Source organism: Podarcis liolepis (genome assembly GCF_965112155.1).
Source record: "Podarcis liolepis genome assembly, chromosome: 3".
Taxonomy (NCBI): Eukaryota; Metazoa; Chordata; class Lepidosauria; order Squamata; family Lacertidae; genus Podarcis; species Podarcis liolepis.
The window spans coordinates 78,483,002-78,506,445 of record NC_139557.1 but is presented as its reverse complement, the minus strand read 5'-3'; the positions used below and the strand labels follow the sequence as shown (position 1 = coordinate 78,506,445).

At 42.9% G+C, this 23,444-nt stretch overlaps 1 protein-coding gene and 1 long non-coding RNA gene across 3 annotated transcripts; one reads left to right on the top strand and one right to left on the bottom strand.

Annotated features, from left to right (window-relative positions):
* Nucleotides 1–1,993: 1,993 nt before the first annotated feature.
* Nucleotides 1,994–16,716, bottom strand: EDARADD (EDAR associated via death domain). 2 transcript variants are annotated; one of them, XM_083497003.1, is made up of 6 exons: nt 16,582–16,716; nt 13,377–13,438; nt 12,127–12,166; nt 9,380–9,468; nt 4,733–4,781; nt 1,994–3,492 (listed from the first exon to the last, which is right to left on the bottom strand). In XM_083497003.1, the coding sequence occupies exons 1-6, from the start codon at nt 16,613–16,615 to the stop codon at nt 3,116–3,118; spliced, it is 651 nt and encodes a 216-aa protein (XP_083353129.1). In that variant the 5' UTR covers nt 16,616–16,716; the 3' UTR covers nt 1,994–3,115. The 2 variants fall into 2 exon arrangements, with proteins under 2 accessions (XP_083353129.1, XP_083353130.1); XM_083497004.1 differs by having other exon boundaries at nt 13,377–13,435; nt 16,582–16,715.
* LOC310704043 lies at nt 16,670–21,739 on the top strand. Its single transcript, XR_014524515.1, has 3 exons — nt 16,670–16,800; nt 17,683–18,071; nt 18,659–21,739. It is a non-coding gene; the product is annotated as an uncharacterized lncRNA (long non-coding RNA).
* Nucleotides 21,740–23,444: the final 1,705 nt, after the last annotated feature.

The window sequence follows — 23,444 nt, the reverse complement described above, 5'->3', positions numbered from 1 at the left end:
ACTGATAAAACAAGGACATTCTGTGAGCGTTCTTGGAGATAAACAAATGCACAGTCAAATCATAAGATGCCATGATCAATGGTTGCAATGAATTGGAATGAAAAATTTCACAAAAATGGCTCAATTCAGAGCTCAATCTAAGCCAAAGGCGGGGAACCTGTGGCCTGCCTGCCAGACTTCGAGCACCAACAGGCCTCCCCATTTAGCCCACACTCTTATTGTTGACAATTACAGGAAGGGCAAGATTTCCAAGACTGATGAAATCCTTTCCTCCTATAGCCACTAATGGGAGGCCTGGGCACACGTGGTGCTCTCATCATTGGTTTTCTAGGGTGGCCTCTAATGAATCACCCCCCAAAAAAGTCAAATCACAGATCTGCAAAAAGAACAGAACAAAAAATGCACATGCTGGTTTTAGAAAATATTAACTGTAATTTAAATGGAAATACAATGCACCTCACATTAGTGGGGAAGAATGTGACCAGGCGAGCTGTGTACCTGCTGTCTAGGTGGTAGTTGTTGATGGGAAACTTCTGGGCTCCTGCTCTCCCTTTTAATGTTTTTATTTTATTTTATTTTTTACCAGACTTCAGCAAGATAGTCCTTCAAGTACAGGACAGCCCTTTAAATGGAGAACTCTCTGTGTGTAAAGTAGGACACATGGCCACGCCAAGGTATTCATCCATTGTATTCTAAATTAAGGCTGTTGAGTTTACACATCTTCCATTCATTTGATGGAAATGTTTGCCTTAAATAATTACAGCAACAGTAGTTTAGGGGGAAAAACCAGCAGTGCACTCAGTCAAAATCTAATAAACAGGATTGATTTCTTCTACTAATGTTAGAAACCAAGGTATAACACAAACATGTAACAGAGACCGGTTATATATACAGTAGAGACTATGTAAACACAGATCCATTACAGTAAAAAAATACTTAGCAATTCTTAAAAATTCAGCATATTATTATGTGAGTAAAAGGAGTAAACACACTGTGGCTGAGGTTTCACTCAACATTCAAAGCTAACTTGCCTCATCTGTTCTTGAAGGCAGCAGCTCCGAAAGCTATTCAGAAGAATTTTCAAGAGCTTAGCATGTCTGAAAAAGGCTTCAGTCATAAGCATACCTACTCGGAAGTAAGTCCCATTCAATTTAAACGAATTGCTGCTAAGCATGCATGCTTAGGGCTATAGCTCAACATTTTATTTTATATTAAAATAAAATGGTTTAGCCCTTCATTCTTTAAATACAGATCTTGATCCTATGGTTTCTCATTATCTCTGTTCTGATTCATATGTGTAACAAATGATCCCTTTTTCTATTCACATATGTAGCAAATGATTCATTTTTTCTACAGCATACCCTTCACATTTGTAATGTATTCAAAGTGTCTGACTTTTACCTCTGAATTGGCCCTCTGCCCACCATTGTGTCATGCTATGTAAGATATAAACCAATGCATATTCAAGTGACTGTAATTAATCTGAAAGTTAATTTCTGAGACTATTTCTTTCAATAGTTTACTAATAGATCTCTCATAATTGTTATGATAATATTGTAGAGATAAATGCTTTGTAACAGCCTCTGATACTAGTTCTCAAACTGTCTCTGAAAACATGTTGGAACAAATCTACTAACCACAGGGAATGAGCAATTCCAATTAATGGAATCACTCCAAAAATATTTCAATATATTGCCACATTTGAGATTTAACCACTTTAATTCAAAGAAGCTAAAAGATCTAAAACTACAGAGACACTACAGTGAACTTGAATAATCTGAAACAAGCTAGAGCTACTGGCTCTTGACAATTCTCTGTGAACTAAATACTGTATGCAATTTATTTTACTTGCAATACAGGATTGCACACCCTAAAGGTATTGCTTTATTTAAACACAAATTTATATAATGACTATGTTGTTTATAATACTTGCCCAAAATTAATTTATTAAAGCAGAGTATCTAAACAGCACACGATTCCAAATACAAAGCTGTTCCAAACATAAAATGTTCAGAGTTTATTTTCGTTATGCAGGTTAGAACTTGAAAGATCTGGATGACATCTAATACTCAAGAATACAGATGGGGGGCGGGGAAGAGAAACCAACCTTAAGTCAAGGGAATGCAATTGCTGATCATAGCTTTCAGAAGCAACAGCAAAGGGAAGCTGCCACAATTTTCTGTGTCACCCACTCATAGTCCAGGACCTTTAATTGTAGCAGTAAAACTCAATCTGTATTGACACAAACATAAGGCAAAGAGGACTATATACTCCCACTGTCAGCTCCAGGTTTTGGGAGACCTTCAGCTAGATGCCTTCAGGTACCCCACTTCAAGTAGTCCCACATCCTTCTTATTACTGTTGACATTACCCATCCATTTGTCCTGTCCTTTGGGCCTAATCCACACCCTAAGGAGAGGGTGAGGCGATTAGAGAGTGCTGGTCCATTTATTCCTTGCTCCTTTGACTGCCAGCTCACTCAGGGCTGCTAGATGGGTAGCAGCAGGATGAGGGGGCTCTGGAGGTTGTCAGGGCCCAAGGAAGCCAACCTTGGGTGCCCCTAGACTGCTTTCTTCAGAAGCACATGCCTTACTTCTGTACAGTTCACATATATCTTTAGAAGTACAAAAATATATCCCCACAGGAATTAGCGGGCTAGGTTAAATGAGGATATTCCAGTGCTGGTATGGTCTGCCTTCTTCTCTCTATGGCTGAGGCAACTATGGTGGGGTGGAACAGGCCCCAGCAGTACAGGTATGGGCCCTTTAAAGAGGAGTCCAGACCCTTTTCCTTCTTCACTTTCATTATTCTCTCCGTGAAAATGGGAATTAATTATAGTTCAGTTTGTTTGAAGGAAGTAACTGTGCAGTCAGCCCAAATAGTGTATTGTGGTTGTCATTCTTCTTTTGCTGCATTGAGCTGATGCATATTTAAAGATCACCTGTGTTGTTGCAAAGGCTAGGTACACAGATACAGTAAACATTTTATGTTGCAAAAATGAATGTGGTTCCTTTCACTAACAAAGGAAAGCTACACATGCACAAACTGAACAGAGTTACGTTACTCTTTCAATTTTACACCATAGAAGTAATGTGGACTGGACATTTTCTTTCATTTAGTAGTTGTCCTGATAGGTTCCATGCCGTCTCTTTGGCCATTCTTTTTCCACCCACTTCAGCAGCATTTTCTCAATATCAACTCTTTGATATAATTTACAGAGATCAATCAGCTGCTCCACAGTTCTGTCACTATTGCGTAGCAAAAACTCCAAGGTGGGACTCTGTGGTTTCTGTTCCAGGAAACACAATTCATCGTAGGTCATTCCCCATTTGCTTGCAAAGTTTCTCCAGTTTTTCACTGTAGGGTGGGCAGGATCCAACTTTATCCTCATCGTATACAGCAAGTCCTCATCATTGAGCAGGTCACTGATGGTTGGCTGGCGAGACAAACATAAGGAGCAGGTGCCATTTTCTGTACATGACTTCTTCAGAGCTAGAAGTACAATTATATTGGAGTTATTTCTTAGCTTTGTGGCACATAAAACTCAATGGCCTCATTCAGCTGTACTGATCAATGAATTGTAGTTTATCAAACTGGGAATGAGCCATTTACCTATGTGCTCCCTCCTTCCCCTCTCCCCTCCACTGTGCGGATTCAACAAAACTTTATTGGTTTCTTAAGCCAAAGTTTCATGACACCAGAGCCAGGAAACTGAGATTTAAGAGTTGTCTTCAAGATATAGAGCTGTATTCTGGATATAAAGCCATGGCTTATCAAACCCATCTGAATTGGGCCAATACTTGCAATTCTGAAAAATAATACGCTTCACAAACTAGGATTGACATATCTTGAAGAGCAAATAAGGGTGTCCGCTTGCCTCTTTCCCCAGCTCAGGCTAGCAGTGGCTGCGGTGTGCAGAGCAGCCCGAGCCACCCAAGCCCTCAAAACTCAGACATTTCCTTTAAAATGTAAAAATCTGCCCGGATGGGCATGTTGGCCCCCCCAAAAGAGGACATGTCTGGGGTTTCCCAGACATATGGGAACCCTACACAAACTGTTTCTGAAATAAATGAGCATATCTATGGTTTTCTTATGCACTACACAGAGAACATAGAAAGCATACAGACACAGAAAGCAGCCGTCTACTGAGATCATTAACCCATCTAGATTGGCATTGTCCATTCTCACTGGTAGTGGCTTCCCAAAATCTCAGACTACTTCTGTGAGATCTTATTAACTGGAGACAGCAGAAGCATCATGTGTGCAACCCATGCGCTCTACTGCTGAGCTCTGACTAGCTAAATCCAACAGAGCTGATTATGCTACCATACTACCATGATACCTGATGAAGTGGCCTGGACATGCTGCTAATAAAAGTTGTATCAGAATGGGTTAACCTTCCAACTTCCCCAGTTAAAAAAAAACAAAAAACAGGAGCAGGGGCCTCATGCAAGTTATCTGGACAAACAAGTTCAATATTAATATTAGTTTTCTGCATGTCTCCACCTTACAGGCTCACTTTTAAAAGACACCTTGAGCAACCACTAAACATTTTGTTAAAGTCTGATCTAAGAAACTATGCTATAATAGAGCACAGTTGTGTAAGATAAAAGTGTTTGGTTTTTTGTTTTGTTTTTTACAATCAACGTAATAAAGATAATTCCCTTTGTTTGCTGGCGGTTCTAAATTCAATCCAGGCACTAAGTTCATTTGGCTAGGGGCACTGCATTACCTGTAGGTGATTCACCAGTACTACTTTGGCTGTCATCATCTTCTTCTGGCTGCAAAAAAAAGTAACGTTGATTTAAAGTCTTGTTCCAGGGAAAGGAACTTTAATTTATCGACCTATGAGGCCTGAATCTAGAGAAATACGTAAGTAGCTATTGCTTTGGGGCGGGGGGAGATGAGCGGGTGAGATTAACCATTTTATGCAAGGCTTTAAATGATTTGGACAAACATTTCTCAGCAGTAAGGTTAGGCCAAGAAGGACCCTGGCGATGGCAACAGATCAGCAGCAACAGCTTGCACTATTACGAAAAGGCTATAAACCCAGATGAAGAAAACCCTTTCCCTGTTTATTTTAGGTTTTAAAGATTAGAGCAACGAGGGGCTTTCCCTTGAGATATCTTCAGGAAAATACAGTTGCCTTTTGTATAGCTTCATTCACCCAAGAGTATCGCAAAACACTCTGGATCAGATCGTAAGTTGTGCATGCAAATACAGGTAAACTATGTAGTTATATAAGACACTGTAACCAGACACCTTGCCCACCTACGCTTAACTGCATCAGTAAATCCATTCCAAATAAGCTACATAGATAATGTATGTGCTACGGCCATGGCAACTATGCACACAATGCCTAATCTGTCTTCTGGGGATAATCAGAATCCGCAGAAGGGGCAGGCAGAATCCTACACATTTTTATCTCGGTTGAAAGTCAGTGTTTCCTGCACCATTCTCTCTGGTGAAATGTTACATGTTATGAGAGAGTTGTAGTCATAATCAAGAGGCTTCTCCCTCACTGGATTTCTCTTTTCCAGTACTAAATAACTTTTATTTATATTGTCAGATTTGCATAAACCCTAGACACCAGTCGACTAAGGATTTCTCACTGAAATCTTTGGAAATGTTGCTCAGCTGATATCTGTATCCCAGGGCTGGGGCAGGGGGGAAATTTACTACAGTCGTACCTCGGAAGTCAAACGGAATACGTTCCAGAAGTCCGTTTGACTTCCAAAATGTTCAGAAACCAAGGTGCGGCTGTCGATTGGCTGCAGGAAGCTCCTGCAGCCAATCGGAAGCCACAGAAGCCATGTTGAGCATCCGGGTTCCAAAGAATGTTTGCAAACTGGAACACTCCCTTCCAGGTTTGTGGTGTTTGGGAGCCAAAATGTTCAACTCGCAAGGTGTTCGGGATCCAAAGTATGACTGTACTGCCATTACTGTGGTTTTTCCCAGCTCTCCTAAAGTTTTGGCATAGAACTGTAGAGCTGGAAGGGACCACGAGGGTCATCTAGTCCAAGCCCCTGCAATGCAGAAATATTTTGGGAATATTAAGAGTCCCATGCTTTACCGGCTAAGCTATTAAGAGCTATTTAAAACGAAGAAAACAAGACAGGATATGATAGTGTGTGTTGCTTCTGGTTGCTGAGATGCTGGTGGACTTTCTCCAGAATAGAGATAGCAGGAACTGATAGAAACATGACCAGAACTGTAACTTTGTAGGAGAAATACTGGCAATCGATTTAAGGGAATGGACAGAGAGAAAAGACAATGCCATGTGTTAAGAGAGTCAGAACTTCGGTGGAGAGTCAGCACTGCAATATCAATCCTTCTATTTCCAATGTCCAGGCATGAGTGCTACTGCTCATTGTACCCAAAATGGCAGCACCCATGCACAAAAGGGAGGTGTCAGCAGACTTGGGGAAACTCCCAATGTTTGCAGAAGCACAAAAAATATTTAGGAAGAATCCTAAGTAGGGGACCCTGCCCCACCACCCCAAAATAGCCCAATGGGAACTCAGCATGCCTGGTAGTCACAGAATGCTAACTGACCATTGTAGGTAGGAGAATGGAATAGAATATCCTGGAGGCAGGGCATGGCTGACTGTGAACGGCAACCCTGCAACAGTTTGCTGCTGGTCCCAGTTGTAGTCTAGAATGCTGTCTGGAACGTTTAAGAGGATTGTGTCCTGAGGATTGTCTGATAATCCCAGAGGCCTGGAGGCATGCCCTACAGCCATCGGTTCTTTACTAAGGATATAAGGACCATCCTTCTGGATCAGAACAAGGATCCATCTAGTCTAGCAGTATGTTTTCCAACATCAGTCAGATGCCTTTGGAAAGAGCTAGACACTAAATATCAAGTATCTCCCACTGTGACCAAGGAAGACAACTAGATATCAATCCTGTAGCAGATGAATAAACCCAAGATGAAACTCTAAATGGGTAATCTAATGTGAAAGGGGATGGCAACACCTAGTAGAGCATAGTGGGATGTACCCCTCTGTTTTCCAAAGTCAAGTGAATCATTGGCTCATTCTGTTCAACCCTGCTGAAAACTATGGCACCCCAAATTAACCTCTTTGTGTTCAAATGGAATTGACCTACCAGAGTATTTGAATCATATCAACAAGAACACTTTACAGGAAGAATGAAGCTAAAGCAGGATAAAATTAGTATACTGTGTGCCAGATTGGCATTTCAGAGCAAACTGCAAAAGCAGGATAAAATATTGCTTTGTTTGGATTTATATTAAAACACCCAATTTTGTATAATATCTAAGAATTCTTGCTAAACCCAAGGTGGCCCCCCTTTTTAGAAAAATGTGCAACAAGACAACAACATGAGATCCTCCCATTACAGTGTGTGCTGCCATACATATACAGCCCCCTGTCCCTTGTGGTAGTTTAGCTTTGTGTCTTGTGAGCCAGACAAGCAGGCTGCAGTTCAATGCCAGAGTGGTAGGTAGGAGCTCAGCTGTTCCTGTCAAGACATGCCACAAACTCCACCAATTCAATAAAAGATTAATTCACATGCAATTACTTCTAAAACAACTTCAAATACAGTTGTGTCCATTTTGGTGCATGTTAGTCAGTGTATGTTTATACTGTAAGAGAAGTAACCAGCTACTAATACATTGCCATTTAACAAGATCATTTTTATTGCCTATTAATAAATTGCAAGACCAGACAGAACTACAAATTTGCCTTCCATGTGTTGGAAGATGAGAAAAACCAGTACACCCTAAAGGCAAAATGTAGCTTCTGCAAATACACTGAGACATTTGTAAAGGGAAATCAGTTTCACTGCTTTAAAACACACACACACACACACACACACACACACACACACACACATTTCAACTGAAGTCAGAAGCCAGTTTAATATGATGTGCTGTTTTGACGAAGACCTTTTGTTCCCTAAGGGTACAATCCTGTACTCAAGTTCAGCCAGCTGAGGGGCTATAGGATTTGGTGGAAGCACTATTGCATTGAAGAACTTGAGACACAACATTAGCACAAAAAGTACATCAGTGAAACCACACAGAATATGCTAATAGAACATTCTACTAGTGAAAGTACAGGAGCAAAACAGCCAAAATGGGATGTAGTCATGGGGGTGGGGCACAGAGGAGGAGCACACTTGCATCAAATCCTCCAAACCACGACCACATCCCCATGGAGAGCACCACTTCACACCAGTCCCAAACCTAACACCAAAAAATGGCCTCTGGTTTACTTCCATGAGAAGTGGGTGAGGTTATGCATTAATGAGCGCCTCACCCACACTGCCATAACAGAGCCCAGAATAGGGTGTGACCCAGCACCTAATCGGACCAGTAGCTAGACCTCAGCATACAGGCTTCATAGTGACATCTAGTGATGCTTTCCTTTGAAGCCTTGATGGTTGGGACTTCAAAGAAAGCTGGGGTTTTCAAACAGCCCCTTGCAAACATCTTCTCATGAAGATGTTTACAAAGGAGCTTTCAGACCCCCTTTCCCTCATGCATTTCTTCTTCAAATGAGGGGATTGAAGGCATGCTCCCCTCCGCCCATTAACTAAATAATTGGTGGGAGCACGCCTCGTCGGATCAAAGGAACAACTGGAAACTTTACACTTATGTACACCTTTGAGGACCCACCATTACCCAGCCCATACCTGACATCATATAGGTAAGGCAAAGATAAAGGGCCCCTGGATGGTTAAGTCCAGTCAAAGGCGACTATGGGGTGTGGTGCTCATCTCACTTTTCAGGCTGAGGAAGCTGGTGTTCGTCCACAGACAGCTTTCCGGGCGACATGGCCAGCATGACTAAACTGCTTCTGGTGCAACAGGACACTGTGATGGAAGCCAGAGTGCACAGAAATGCTGTTTACCTTCCCACCACAGGGGTACTTATTTATCTACTTGCACTGGTATGTTTTCGGACTGCTAGGCTGGCAGAAGCTGGGACAGAGTATGTCAGGGGTGGGGCAGATGGGCATGGTTTCCTGAAAAGGGCCTTGTGGGCCAAATGGGCAGGCCTGGAGGACCATGTTTGGTCCACAGGCCAGGAGTTCCCTACCCCTGCTACAGAGCCTCAAACAGTGTGGGAGTTTCTTTGAGAGCTGCTTGCTGCCATATGATCCTGACCACCTGTTAAGATCTTAACTGGAGACCCAAGGTGCCCATGCTTCAAATATGAGATAGATGTTGACCTGGGATTGCCTGGGCGTTGAGGGCTTTTCCATGGCTTTGTGTCATCTCTTTCCCCTTTTTATCTTTTGAACACCAGACTAAAACAAGACTTCTGTTGAACTAGTAGTAAGCTGTTGGGACACAAAAAATGCTAATTAAGCTTTATGTATCAGCAAAACATGCTAGTTTAACAGCTTACCTGTTGTATGAGACCCGAATCAGATGTCAGGCTCCTAATGTTAACAGATGCTATTTCCAATGTCACTTTTTCTGTTTGGTATTCATCGTCTAAAAAGGCAAATTCTGAAGTGTTAGTCACATTCAGCTCTCACCATCTTTGCTTACTAAAATTCAGCTAGATTATGACGACAATCTATATATCAGGGCAAGAAGCCAGCCGTGCAGTTCCACACATACTAGCAAAACCAGCAATGGCTTGCCAAGAGCTCTACATATTGCAAAAGAGGCAATTTATACCAGGGGGCACAACATCCAGTTCACTGGCTCCCCACAACATGGAAGCCATGGATTAAAAACAACAACAACATCCCACTCTGTGCATGTGCATTATGAGTGAAGAATCACCACCATTCGTTATGCTAAACACCTCTCCCAAAACACCTGTTTTACTCTTATTGCATTTAAAGTTGCATTTAAATACCCAGTCCCATTTGATTTACAAAAAAAATGCTCTATCTATCAATCTTGTCCAACTTTACACAGGATTTGGCAGGGAACGGGACTTTGTACTATTAATGCACAACTCCAGTCTTGTCTACTCAATTTTAAGATGCTGGGCTTGACACGATGAGAGATAGAGGAGAAACAGAAGGCACAGGCCACAACTGCAATAGAATAATAAAATGTTCTATGGTGTTGCTGAGGCACAGCACTCATTCTGCAGCAATTAATCCAATGGGCCAGCTAACAGGCACTTTGAACTATGTCAATCACAGTTGCCAGGGAGCAGGATTGTGCCTCTGCAGGTGGGCAGTTTAACTACCAACAGAAGCTTTCTTCTCAGTTCAAACAGGAGCATGGTGGGGACATGTTTTGGTCTGCACCACTGCATGTCCTGCTGTGGCCACAATCCTGCTCCCCATGCCTACTATTTGCACTAGAAAAAAACAAGCATTTTCATTGAATTCATGTACCTAATGTTACACTTGGTTAAAGTTACAGCAAAAGTGACGCCAATGTTGCAATTCTAATCACATTTACTAGGAAGTAATGAAGCTCTTTTGGCATGCATTTAGAATGTGTCAAACCCACCTTTCAGGGCATAACCCTTCCAAGACAGTTTACATGGATTTTCTAAAACAAAATCACATAAAACAAAATTTCCAAACAACCCTCTAATTAATGATAACTTTTATTGGATATCAAATTAAACATTCTTGAATGAGGTCTCTTGATGCCCCAGGCTGTCTGGAGTGGTGGGAGGCCTGGTTGGGACTTGCCTGTATTGTGAGCTGTTAATGGTGCTGTTCCCATCGAAGTTCCAGACTCTCTACTGCTCAATGGGATTCACCTCTGAATACTCAAGACATGCTTAGGCCTAAACTGTCTATTGCCCTTAAAATATAATGCTGCTCCCTTCTGCTGGTGATGGGGAGAGAGCAAAAAATGGATGTACATGTGTTGCAAAAGGCAAACAGGAGCGAGCCATGCATGCATTATTATTATTTTTTAAAAGATGTTCACAACGTCTGGTGGCACAGAAGAAGGTTGGGGCCGCTGGAGTGAAGAACAGGAGAAAAGGCAGGGCAGGGCAGGTCACCTAGCAGCAGGGTGACTGGGGGAAAGGTGCAGCCAGAGATCATAATAGGCATAACACACTTTACACAGAGACACACTTTTTGCACAAACACGCAAGAGTTTAGGTGGTGCATTGGCAGTGGGGGAGAGCATGGTGAGGAGCTGGGGTGGGGGAAGAGTGATCAGAGCAGGGGTAGGCAACCTAAGGCCCAGGGGCCGGATGCGGACCAATCGCCTTCTCAATCTGGCCTGTGGACGGTCCAGGAACCAGTGTGTTTTTACATGAGTAGAATGTGTCCTTTTATTTAAAATGCATCTCTGGGTTATTTGTGGGGCATAGGAATTCATTCACACACTCCCCAAATATAGTCTGGCCCTCCACATGGTCTGAGGGACAGTGGACCGGCCCACGGCTAAAAAAGGTTGCTGACCCCTGGATTAGAGGGTGGAAGGGAAAGAAAGGGAGGCTAGGAGAGGGGGAGAAAGAGCTTAAGGGCTGGGAGAGCAAGAAATAGTGAGCACAGTTTGGGAGGTGGAAGGAAAGCAAGGGTAGCGATGGGGATGGGGCAGAAATAGCAAGGCTAAGGGGTGGAGAGAGATATTTTAGGTGCTGCAAGAAAGGAAGCCATCTTTCTCCCAAGTGCAGCAAACGAGAAGAGAGGTCATTCCCTGTTTCCTGCTTTAAACCGAGGCAACCTGCCTGCTCCTTCTGCTGCTTTCATCCAAAAGTCCAAAGTGATGTGTTGTCTAAGCTCCTCTCATACATTCCCAGCTCTACTGGGGATGGAAGCTGGGACCTTCAGCATTCAAAGCAGATGCTCCACTGCCGAGCTACAGTCCATTCCTCTGTGTGAAGGCACTTTCGCACACAGATTGAGGGACTGCCAATTTCACTTCCAACAATATCCCCATAGATTTCCCTGAGTCCCACTCCCGCTCCCAAGCAGCATCTTGGGCAGGACTGCAATGAGAAGGGATAACCTGAATAACCCCATGTGATATTCCATGTGTGGTCACTTGGTATTCAGACAGTAATTAAGTGTTTTAAAAACAAACTTTTCTACATTGGCTTTAGAGACATTTCAATGTATATTTTCCACATCAAGTGACAACTACACTTATTTTGCATAGTTTAGGAAAGTTTTAGATAATTACAAATATATAGCTACTACAATTTTCTGCACTTACCTTTTGGTAGTGCTGTGTCTTGAACAGGGTACTTGTTTATCTGTTCAAAAGATGGGGAGACAAAATATGCCATCAGATATATTTTGACAAACTTAATTGTTGTTGCCTTGTAAAACTGTCTTTTCCCATTCCTCTACATCAGGCCTACCAAACTGAACAGAGTGTGAACTGCCATGTATGGCAGCTTGCTAGGTACTCCACAATCCTCCTGTTTCTGCAGTCCCAGACAGGAAGGAACATGGAAGAAATAAACGGAGCTTTGTTAAACCCTTTAGTGGGCTTCAGAAGCTAGGAAGCTGTCTTACACCAAGTCAGACAATTGGTCCATCCAGCTCAGTATTGTCTACACTGACTGGCAGTGGCTCTCCAGGGTTTTAGACAAAAGGGGGCTTGGCTTGGACCTTCTGAATGCAAGGCAGATACTCTACCACTGACCCACCATCCTTTTCCCCATGGTGGTGGTCTGAATGCTTCAATAACAGATATAGAAATTGCAGAATCACAGATGTCATGGAGCTGCCACTGAAAACAGCATCCCTCTCTCCTTTTGATACTTGTAATGCAACTTGCCCCATACCTTGGCTTAATTATTCTAAGTGTTTCCCTCTCTGTCCCATTTCACATCATATGAGAAAGTACCATACATAGGCAGGTAATAGAATTAGCTGAATTATGCATTGTGGTGGGAGAAGAGAGGATCTCAGTGGCCTGGTTCACATGTCACAGTAAGCCAAACTATGGCTTCTGAGAACCATGTGAATGTGTAGGTTCCCCCAAACCCAGGAATAAGGTTCAAGTCTGTCCTCCTTAATCATGACCGGTAGCCGTAGATCAGACCTCAGTTATGGCTCAAGGTTTAAGAGGAGAGACCTTAAGCACAGTATCAGGTCCAGATTACACGCCTTGGCTTAGCTGCCATGCTTCACTGTGCTGAAAGTGGGTATGAACAGCAACTTCAAACTTCCAGACCCAACAACGTTCCCATGGTCCCAGTAAGCTATAATATGTGAACTGGGCTTCTGTGTGGTGCTTGGTTTTGGTGGCATCCCCCTATATTTTAGGATGTCTGGTTCTATTCTGAATTCATCCATTGCATAGTTGGTACAGAAACATTTCACCAAATGTCCTGAAATACCAGGGATTTATGAACCTGTTCTGCCAGTATTAAAAACTATAAAATGGTAACCAACATTTACAATAATTGAATTAACGGTTACATTTCATTACAATACATTCAAGAAATTACATACCTCTTCTGAGGATAAAGTGCTAGGGTCTGTATCTTCTACTGGCTCTTTCATTGCCTGATCTGCTGGAAACAAATAAAGGAAAGTTTTAATTTGTGTTTCTCAACATCTCCAGTCTACTTTAATTGCCTCCATTGTATATATAGGCAAGTGTTAGTTTGTAACACAAAGGAATGTTTCACATTCTGGTTTTAAAATTGTTATTCTAGCAGAATAAATAATCATAAAATCATATGCACTTTCATTTTTCTATAACTTTAATGAAAAATTATCATCTGCCACAAGCAGTTTTTGCCAAGAGTAACACAAGTGCATTTTAGATAGAATAAACCTATTCTGATAAGCCATATTTACCATGTTTGTCAGATGAGAAAGATGACATGTGCCTGCACACTTCCTCCTTGCACCTCCCATTCTCTTCTCCTATTTTTTTTAAAACCACAGTTTCCTGTGACATCTGAACTGCCAAACTTTGCTGATATTTCTTATATCATTTTGAATCATCTATGTATTTTTTGTGTTGTCATTTTTATTTATCAGCTAAGCAATCTTATATTCTAGTTAAACCAAGAGTGCGAACAAGCCGCTGCTATGCCATGAATAGGGCCAGGGCGCAGCCAGAAGGGAACAACAGACCACATTCTATCTAGGGTAGTTCCAGACCACAGGCTGAATTTCCAAACAAATAGGTCACTGGCAACGCTTTAAAAAACAACAACAAAACATCGTATTTCCCCCAGAAAGGGTAAATCTGGATTAAATGGGGAGCGGGGATATGGGCTGCAATTTTAATGACATGTGAATACTGCAAAATACCTGCATGCATGAGGAGCACCAATCTCACTTGCCACTATCAGAAAAGCTGCAGCTCAAATGGAAGGGCAGAAAGAAAGAGTATGGAGGGGTGGCTGGAAATAAAGTCTCCCCCTCCCAGTTCCTGGCCATCAAATTTCTTGGGCCTGTCACTTTCTCTCAGCCTGCCTCAAAGGATTGTTATGATGACAAAAGATTATATGTACAGTACTGTACTTTCCTGTGAGGACTGTACTGTGTGCCTTGTTTGCTATTTAAATTGGATCCAAAACCAGGCCTAAGTGCCAAGGGAAGTAAGGAAGAGTCAGGTATTACTTTGGCAAACAGCCCAATCCTGTGCATATGAACTTCAAATGAAGTCCCCTGAGGTTTGAGATGTTTTATTCCCGCATAGATTATCTGGAACACCAGAATCTTTAGAAATGGATTTCTGCTATATGTTGTGATTTAGTTTCTGTTCATTAGCAACATCCCTTTGTACTGTATAACCGTTTTGAAGTTGAAGCAATTGAGAGCTTGGATCAAAGAAATTCCATGCTCATCATCCTATCAAACTAATTATAAAGTTCTGAAAGCCAGCCTGAAAAAGATAAGCAAGAATAGATAAGTATCACTCAAAGCTAGAAGTACTGGATACTTTTCCAGTCCTCAGTTCACCTCTAATTTCCTGGTGCACTACTAAGCTTAAATATGGCTCCAGCTCAGCCGTATCAAAACACGCAGCGGAGCAAGAATTATCTTTACTCTGATACTTTCGGATGAGGTTCTCAAACAGGGGAAGAAGCATCCAGGAGGTGGGCTGTTCTGAATGGTGGGGTTGCACTCCTAGAAGAAGCAGGTTTTGTAGCTTGAGTGTGGCTTTAGTAGCTTATTTAGTAGCCTTATTTCCTGCTCTGCTTGGTTCCCTAGCTTCTGGCCTCTTCTGGACACAGATGACTAGGCCACAGTACTCCATGCTCTGTTAACTTCTAGATTGGATTACTGCAATGCAATCTATGTGGGGCTGCCCTTGAGGATGACTCCAAAACTTCAGCTAGTCAGATTATTATTGGCTGTGGTTTCCATTCAAACTCATATAAACCCTGTTCTAAAACAGCTGCGTTGGTTGCCAGTCTGTTTACAGAATTAATGAAAGGTGCCCTAAACAAGTTAGGCCCCAGACATCTGAGAGACTACCCTTCCCTACAAACCCTTTTGAGTGTTTGGATCAGAGCCCTCTTGGTAGCTTCACTGCCCTTCATGGTTTTTTTTTTGCGGGGCGGGTATCTGCAGTAGCCCTTAAATTGTAGATTTCCCACCGCAGAGCATGGCTCTGGCACCTTCTGAAGAGATTTTGGCAAATGCTGGACACACTTCTTTTAGGCCTTATGTTGTCCAACAGCATACAGTGGTACCTCAGGTTAAGTACTTAATTTGTTCCGGAGGTCCGTACTTAACCTGAAACTGTTCTTAACCTGAAGCACCACTTTCGCTAATGGGGCCTCCTGCTGCTGCTGCGCCACCGGAGCACGATTTCTGTTCTCATCCTGAAGTAAAGTTCTTAATCTGAAGCACCATTTCTGGGTTAGCGGAGTCTGTAACCTGAAGCGTCCCTGTATTCTTAAAATAAAGTTCCCCGTTAAAAAAAGTGTGTGTGTGTGTGTGTGCTGGTCACTTGTGCCTCAAGTGTGTGACCTGTACAACTGCATTCTCTTTCTCACTTAACTTGAAAAGCGTTTATAAACTAAATTACTCTCGGGACAGGTAGAAATTTGTTCTTGCTGAAGGATATAGGGAGCAATTCTCAAAAGTTACAGGATAAGGCAACTTTTTGCAACAATTTTGTGCACTTCAGAGGGATGCTGCAGGGCTTAATTTCGTTCGTGCATGAGTGAATGATTCATCAAGTCCTTTGAGGGTGAGGTGCTACAGAAAGGGCTTTTTAAAAATTGCTCCCGGTGCACGAAAAGTACAGGAGGAAGGAAAGCCTCGGACACACGCTCTCTTTCTCTCCACGCAGCACTGCGCGTGCAATGATTTTCTGCAATGGGTTTGCGGGAGTCGGGGCTACCAAGTCCCAGTATCGCGCCTGTCGGCGATCTGCGGCATGAATAAGACCAAGGCGAGGCCAGAGGCGGAGAAGGGCTCGAGCTATGGCTGCCTCCGCCTCTCGCCTCGGAGCTGCAAGCGGAGTGGCTTCGCAGCGGGGCGAGGGGAGGAGGATCAGTGTCCACCCAGCGAGTCCGCCCTCCGGCCCGCCCCAGCGGCCACTCCAGGATCCCGCCTCCCTTCCCCTGCCCAGCCCAGCCCCACTTCTCGGCGGCAGAGCCCGCAGGCTCCCGGCCACAAAAGACGCCCAGCCCCTCGCCTTTCCCACCAGACGCAGCAGGCAGATCCCAAAGCAGGCGCCCTTTACCTTCGGGCAGAGGAGGGTCCCCGGGAGAAGCCATTGGGGAAGGGGAGGGAGAAGCTCCAGGGGAACGTGGGCCCTTGCGACCGGGCAAGCCCCTCGATCCAGGCTCCCCCGCGGTGCTTCCTTCCCCACTTCCTGGTCTGGTGCTGATCGAAGCCCTCGCTGGCTTGCTCGCTCTCCCTGCTGTACGCGAGGAGTCTCCGAAGGGAGCGGAAGCTGCAGGTAAAAGCCCAAACTTAGCAGGGGAAGAGCCATGTGCGGGGCGGGGGGGGAGGTGCTCTCCCCACCCCCAAGCTGCACTTCATGCTAAACAGTCCTCTCTCCGGATTCACCTTCGTCTGCCTTTTTTTCCCCCTTTTAAAAAGCACCTCCTGGCTAGATGGGGATGCGGATTATAATAATAACTTTGGGGAAAGTGTGTTGCACCTTAAGAACTGAGACGCCTTCGCATCCGCTGAGAGAGGCAGCGGGAGGAGTCATCAATTAACTTTAAATCTCCGCTTGAGGAAACATGTTGATGCCTTAGTAGTAAACTTTACTTCCATAAACTACTCCGCTGATGAGGAACAACCCCAGATGTGATATTAGTACATAGAAAGGTAGTACCGATTTCCGTAAAGATGGCATCAGGTAAATTTAGTTACCGTATTTGAAGCTGGGGGGGGGGGAATCAAAGGGTTCCATAAGCACCCTATTAGGTTACACAAATATTGACCAACTTGCATTTATTTTTGGCACAAATCCCATCCTACAAGCACATGAGTGGTCGGATTTTATTTTCAAGTCAGTTATATTAGAAAATGGGTTCTTTAATTCTACTCCAGTGACCTGGGGGCAGTAATTGGAAGGAAACCAAAGTGTGGGTGAGTGAGGGTTTTGTAGGCACTGTCACTTTCCTGTGACTGCTTTTTATGTTACCCAGGATCCTTGCTATGCAAGTCCTGCCTTTCTTTCATGCTACCCCACTCATTATAATGAAGTGTTATTGTAAAACCCAAGTTCCTATCAGGAGTTTTACACTGAATGGTTGAGGACTAAACTTGAATGTTATGCTCTGAAGTTCCCTTCCAGTCCCCCTAACTATTCTTTATTCTTCTCCCTCAGAATTTGCCTTACACTTAGATTGAAATGGAAGATTCTGACTGTATTTCATTAGATGAAGAGGTTTTCACAAAGAAAAACTTTCTCGTCTTGGGGAGGATAACCTTGAAGATACATTACTAGATTATGATTTTTTCAGGCCCTCCCTTGACAGCAGGAAAGTTTGAAGAATTGCAAACAAAGGATAGTAGTTTACTGGCCAGCCAGGATGCTGCCCCTGATGTTTAAACAAAAGCTGAGGAGGCATCAGACCCACTGCTAATGACAGAGTGAGTTTGTCCCTCTGACTCCTGTCCCAGGGATTCAGGGAAGTGTTCTGCATCACAACTCTCCCATTCACTGTTTATTTACATTGCATTTACACCCCACCTTTTTCCTCCAAGGAGCTTACCGTATTTTTTGCCCCATAAGACGCACTTTTTCCCCTCCAAAAATGAAGGGGAAATCGGGGTGCGTCTTATGGGGCGAATGCCTGCAAGCCTCGCGCGCCCGGCAGGAGGTCCCACCGGGTGCGCGAGGCTTGGGGCGGCAGCCTGTCGCCTGAAGCACGGGGAGCCCTCTGGAGGGCTCCCCCTGCTTCGTGCGAGTGTCTGCAAGCCTCACGCACCCGGCAGGAGGTCCCACCGGGTGCGCGAGGCTTGGGGCGGCAGCGGACTGCTTGCGCGCACCTAGAAGCTTGGGGCGTGCTGAGGTCAGCGCACCCCAAGCTTCTGCATGCCGGCAAGCAGTCCGCTGCCGCCCCAAGCCTTGCACACCCGGCGGGACCTCCTGCCGGGTGCGGGAGGCTTGGGGCGGCAGCGGACTGCTTGCCGGCATGCAGAAGCTTGGGGCGCGCTGACCTCAGCACGCCCCAAGCTCCTGGTGTAGCGCAGCGCACCTGGGGGGGGGGGAAATAAAATTTTTTTCCTTTATTTCCCCCCCTAAAATCTAGGTGCGTCTTATGAGCCGGTGCGTCTTATGGGGCGAAAAATACGGTAAGTTACTGTACATGGTGCTGCCTCATTTCATCCCTGCAACAACCCTGTGAGGTAGGTTAGGCTGAGAGGCAGCAACAGGCTCAAGGGTACACAATGAGCTTGAACCCTGGTCTTCCAAATCCTAGTCTGACATTCTAACCACTACACCACATTGCCTCTCCTAATCCCACAGTTGTTAAGTAGAATGATGCTATGATTCCAGTACTAAAGTTCAGTGTTGAAGGCTCAGAAGATAAAGCAAAAAGAGAACTCCCACATCATTTCAGGGGAGTTTTTAGATTTAACTCGTGCGGAAATGATGACAATATGTTGTTGGCATCCATCTGTCTCAAGAGACAATGGAGTGAGCCTCTGGGGGTCAAGTTAAACTGCTGTGTTAGCAGCACCAAAGTGACTTCCCTGGGTTGCAAGCCTTGGCAGTGTTTATGGAAGGTCTTTGGGATAAGACAGGCTTCCTCAACCTTGGCCCTCCAGATGTTTTGAGACTACAATTCCCATCATCCCTGACCACTGGTCCTGCTAGCTAGGGATCATGGGAGTTGTAGGCCAAAAACATCTGGAGGGCCAAGGTTGAGGAAGCCTGGGATAAGACCTCCCTCTTGGCCTTGCTGATGTGGTCCAAAGGAAAATGGAGCAATACATTTGGCACTAGCTTGACTGCAGAAGTTGCTGGAAGGGGGTGTGCAAGGCTCCACCCAACCATATTAGGGACTCCAGATTTGTGTATGATTTACTCCTTAGCCTTTTCTTCACCCAAAGATATCCCATACAGACCATATACAAACCAATTAACCTAACATCTACTGATAAAACACAAATATTTCTAAGCCCTAACTTGCATCCTCCTAAAAATTCCAGCAATCCAAACTAGTTAAAAGCTTAGTAGTATTATTTTTTTGGGCCATATAGCAATCTAATCCAAAATTGCCTTATTGCTAACAAGTGCTTTATAGCTAACAATCCAAGCAGGAATCTATGAAACTGCCTTCTGTAGGCTCTGAGGAGAAGCTGCAGAACATGAATCCAGTGTATAGGATCCAGAATGGTACTAATGGGAAATAAGTTCATCTAAAAATAGGGGGAAATGTTTTAAATTGGAATAGTAAAGTCTGAGCTTCACAAGGGAATAAACAGAATAAACTAAAATTAAAAGGATTTTTGATAGGAACAAAATGATATAAAAACTGTATATAGTCAAAACCATGCACGTACCAGACATCTAGACCCCAAAAGACTAGCTCAGAATTAATTGCTAAAGTAGCTTCTAAAGCTGGAGGAAGGACATGCTCAAAACAAGAAACCCCTTCTTTCCGAGGCAAGCTGGGCTCCAAAGACCTCAACAAGCAGAAATGTATTAGAAAGCAAAAATAAAATCAAGCAATGTGAGCTCTAGCACTGAGGTAATCTCTTTCTGATCTCTCTGCACCTCTTTATTTTCCTGTCTTCTGATTCACTCTTTTCTTACTAAATTTCAGTTCTGTATTAGTAAATGACACCAGAAGCAAACTCCTGTAGAACAAGTGTTTTGTTTTTATTTAATTGTTTGGTTGGACTAACATATTCTTGAGCCTTACTGGGGTACAAGGAACCTCATGAAGGCCGTTCAAAACTGCCAACAAGTCGTCTTCATCCTGGGGCATGATCTCAGCTTGACTAAAGCCTTGCCAGCCTAGTGCTGCTGGCTGTGGGGAATAGCACACCTTATATCTTCTTTGTGATCTCAGCTTGTCTAAAGCATTGCCAAGCTTTCCATTTCTCATGATCCAGCAGGGTCCAGGCAGACACAGACATTTCTGCCTTTAAAGCAAACGTTCAGGCATGCTTAAACGATGAGCCACAGTCTTCTTGACCAAGGTTTACTTCAATTCCATTCCACAGCTTCTGAAATTATCGCCTTCACCAGACACGTAGATTGGCCCACCAAACTGAGAAGAGCAACAATATTCAATACATTTGCGGACTGCATAGATGACCAAGCAACTATTGGGTGCAACTGTGTAGCAAATTATGTGCTAAAATGATCATCAGTATCTGCCTGTAGATTTGCAGCCTCTTGAGAGTTGTAGCCCAATAACATCTAGAGGGCCACAGCTTCCCAATTCATTGGTCTAGGCAGATGTTGGGCTGCCTCTTCTAGTTCCCTGTTGCCTTCTGGATACAATTCAGTATCTTGCCTTCAGCATTAAAAAGCCGCTCGTGTCTTGGTACTAGCATAAACATTAAGATCAACTGTCAGCATCTTATTGCTTGCATCATCCTGTACCAATGGTATGCTCTTGGTGGTTGCCCCATATTTGTAGAACTACTGTTCTGTAGTAGAGATCTGTCAATATCTGAGCTTTTCTGAATATTTCCTGGAATAACTATTTTGGCTGGTATTCTAGCTGCCAGAGTTAATATAGCAAATGATTAGTTTAATTTACTTTAATAAAAAATACTTGAAACAACACAATTTTGTTCTAAGACATGGTGTTTGTATATTTGATTTTTATTACATGTATTTATTTTATTTTGGAAAAGGTGGGCTAAAAATGAACCAGAATGATCCACTTAGTGTTAAAAATAAAAAATCCTATTGATTTTAATGGGAGAGTTTAAGCGCATGTTTAAGCATTCCCCACTGAACTGATGTAGAACTACATCACTCTGATCCTGCTCTAATTAAGCAAATTGTTTTTGCTTGTCTTTAACCTGTTTGAATGTTCCCAACCCTCTGGCTAGGCATCCTCTGCATAGGATGCATGGTTGGGAGAGCTTTGCTTCTGAAAACTTCTTTTTGTTCACACTTCTTGGGATCCAAGACACAGACTCCTTCTTTAATGAATGGTCAATCCTGTTTGACTGATGGTGCAACTCTAAGCATATATACTCAGAAGTTCAATGGGACTTATTCCCATGAAACTATGGACAGGGTTGCAGCCTAAATGAATTTGTTTGAAAGATCAATGTAGAAAAAAACCTTATTGTAGAATGATATAAAGATGCCTTTGTATCATTGTGCAATAACATTGTTTGCCCTTGGCCCCAGGGCTTGATGGATGACAAGTAAAAGGAATAAATAAACTACAGATTCCTATCACAAATCCTACTTTTTATAAATTTCTTGGTGTTCCCTTAGAACCACCAAGCTGCTCATTGATCCTTATAATATCCACTTGATGTTTGAAGTACATATCCATAAAACACAGACTTTCATGATCAAATCCTTCAGGGTTTAACCAGAAATAAGTTGGCTCTACATTCAGTTCATTTAGAATGATGACTTGTGCCTACTGAGCTGTGAAAACTTGATTTAGAAAAATCATATGCTAGAGGCCTCTTGGGACTCAACCATTTATGAATACACATAGGGAATGATGCCACTGGGAATAATTACCCCTCAAAAAATAAAATATATTTCTGCCCCCAAAAGCCAACTTCTCTGAAGCTGTCAGAAATCTTGTATTTCTGGCAGCCCTCTGAAGCTGTCAGAAATCTTGTATTTCTGGCAGCCCCCATTTTTAATGTTGGTGTTCTGTGTCTTGTGGCTTTCACTACAGCTAATTGTTGATAACGAGTTTATGTTTCAATATGACAATTCTTAGGCAATAATTTAATACACTCACCCAGTTTCTGTTGACTATCCAGAACAGAAATCTGAAGTATACATTTGACTCCCAAGGTGACCCATCTGCTGAGCAGGTATATCTGGAGGGACAGGAAAGTACCTTGAGTAGCTGAAGAGACATGGTAAAATTTTAATAGAAATGAGCAAAATAATTAAAGATGAAGGAAGAAAAAGCAGTTGACAGCAAGAAGAACATAAGATCCCTGCTGGATCAGATCTAGGCCAACACACAGCCTCTGAACCTGGATGTAGGATATAATTGCCTAACTAGTAGCAAGTCATAGCCTTAGCTTCTATAAATTTGTCTAATCTGCCTTTTAAAATGGAAATGTAGATGGCAACCACTACAGATTGTGGCACTGAATTTCTGAGAATGTGCTCTGTGAAGAAGTACAGTCTGATGTTCTCTGAAAAATTAATGAACCTTACTATAATTCCAGATGCACTAAATACTTACATGAGCATTTTCTCAGGTACCAGTTATGACTGAAATGACATACAGAATCATGTTGATTTGTAACTATGCATCTCATTTCTTTTTTTCCATACTAGTTCCATACTAGTTATTAAATGTGGCTTATATGCTGGCCACAAATGGCATCTTTCAGAAGATACCCCAGTTTCCAGATAGATTCTGTGTACTGTACTTGATAGGCAAACAGTCCTGCATAGTATAAATATACCACAAAACTAATAATAAAGCAATTCCCCCACCTCTGCCTGCCCATAGGTTCCTTTTACAGCTGTTCAGAAAAAGAAACAGTGCCCTCTGGTGATTCCCACCCTAATAATGTTTCTGCCAAATATAAAATGTAAATGGGAACATTTTGCTTTGCTCTCAAAATGTCTCTTTCATAATTGACTATTGAAAATAAAATTGATCAAGCCACTATTAACACTATGTGATTTTGTTTCTTTTCTATATAGCATTTTGTATTGTTAATAGTTAATAATAGTAAGGGAGGTAATTAAGACAATTAAAAGAAAAAAGCAAAATTCCAAAGAATTCCTAAACTCAATTATAGCTTTGTGAGAACTCTATTTAAAATGAATGTGGTTTTCTAAAAAACAATTGAGTAAACTCAAATAAAAGTTAAGCCCCATTTGTTCTAATGGGAGAAAGTTGAGCACCTGCTTTACTTTCTTACTGAAATGACACAAAAAAATGCAGGTTGCTTTGT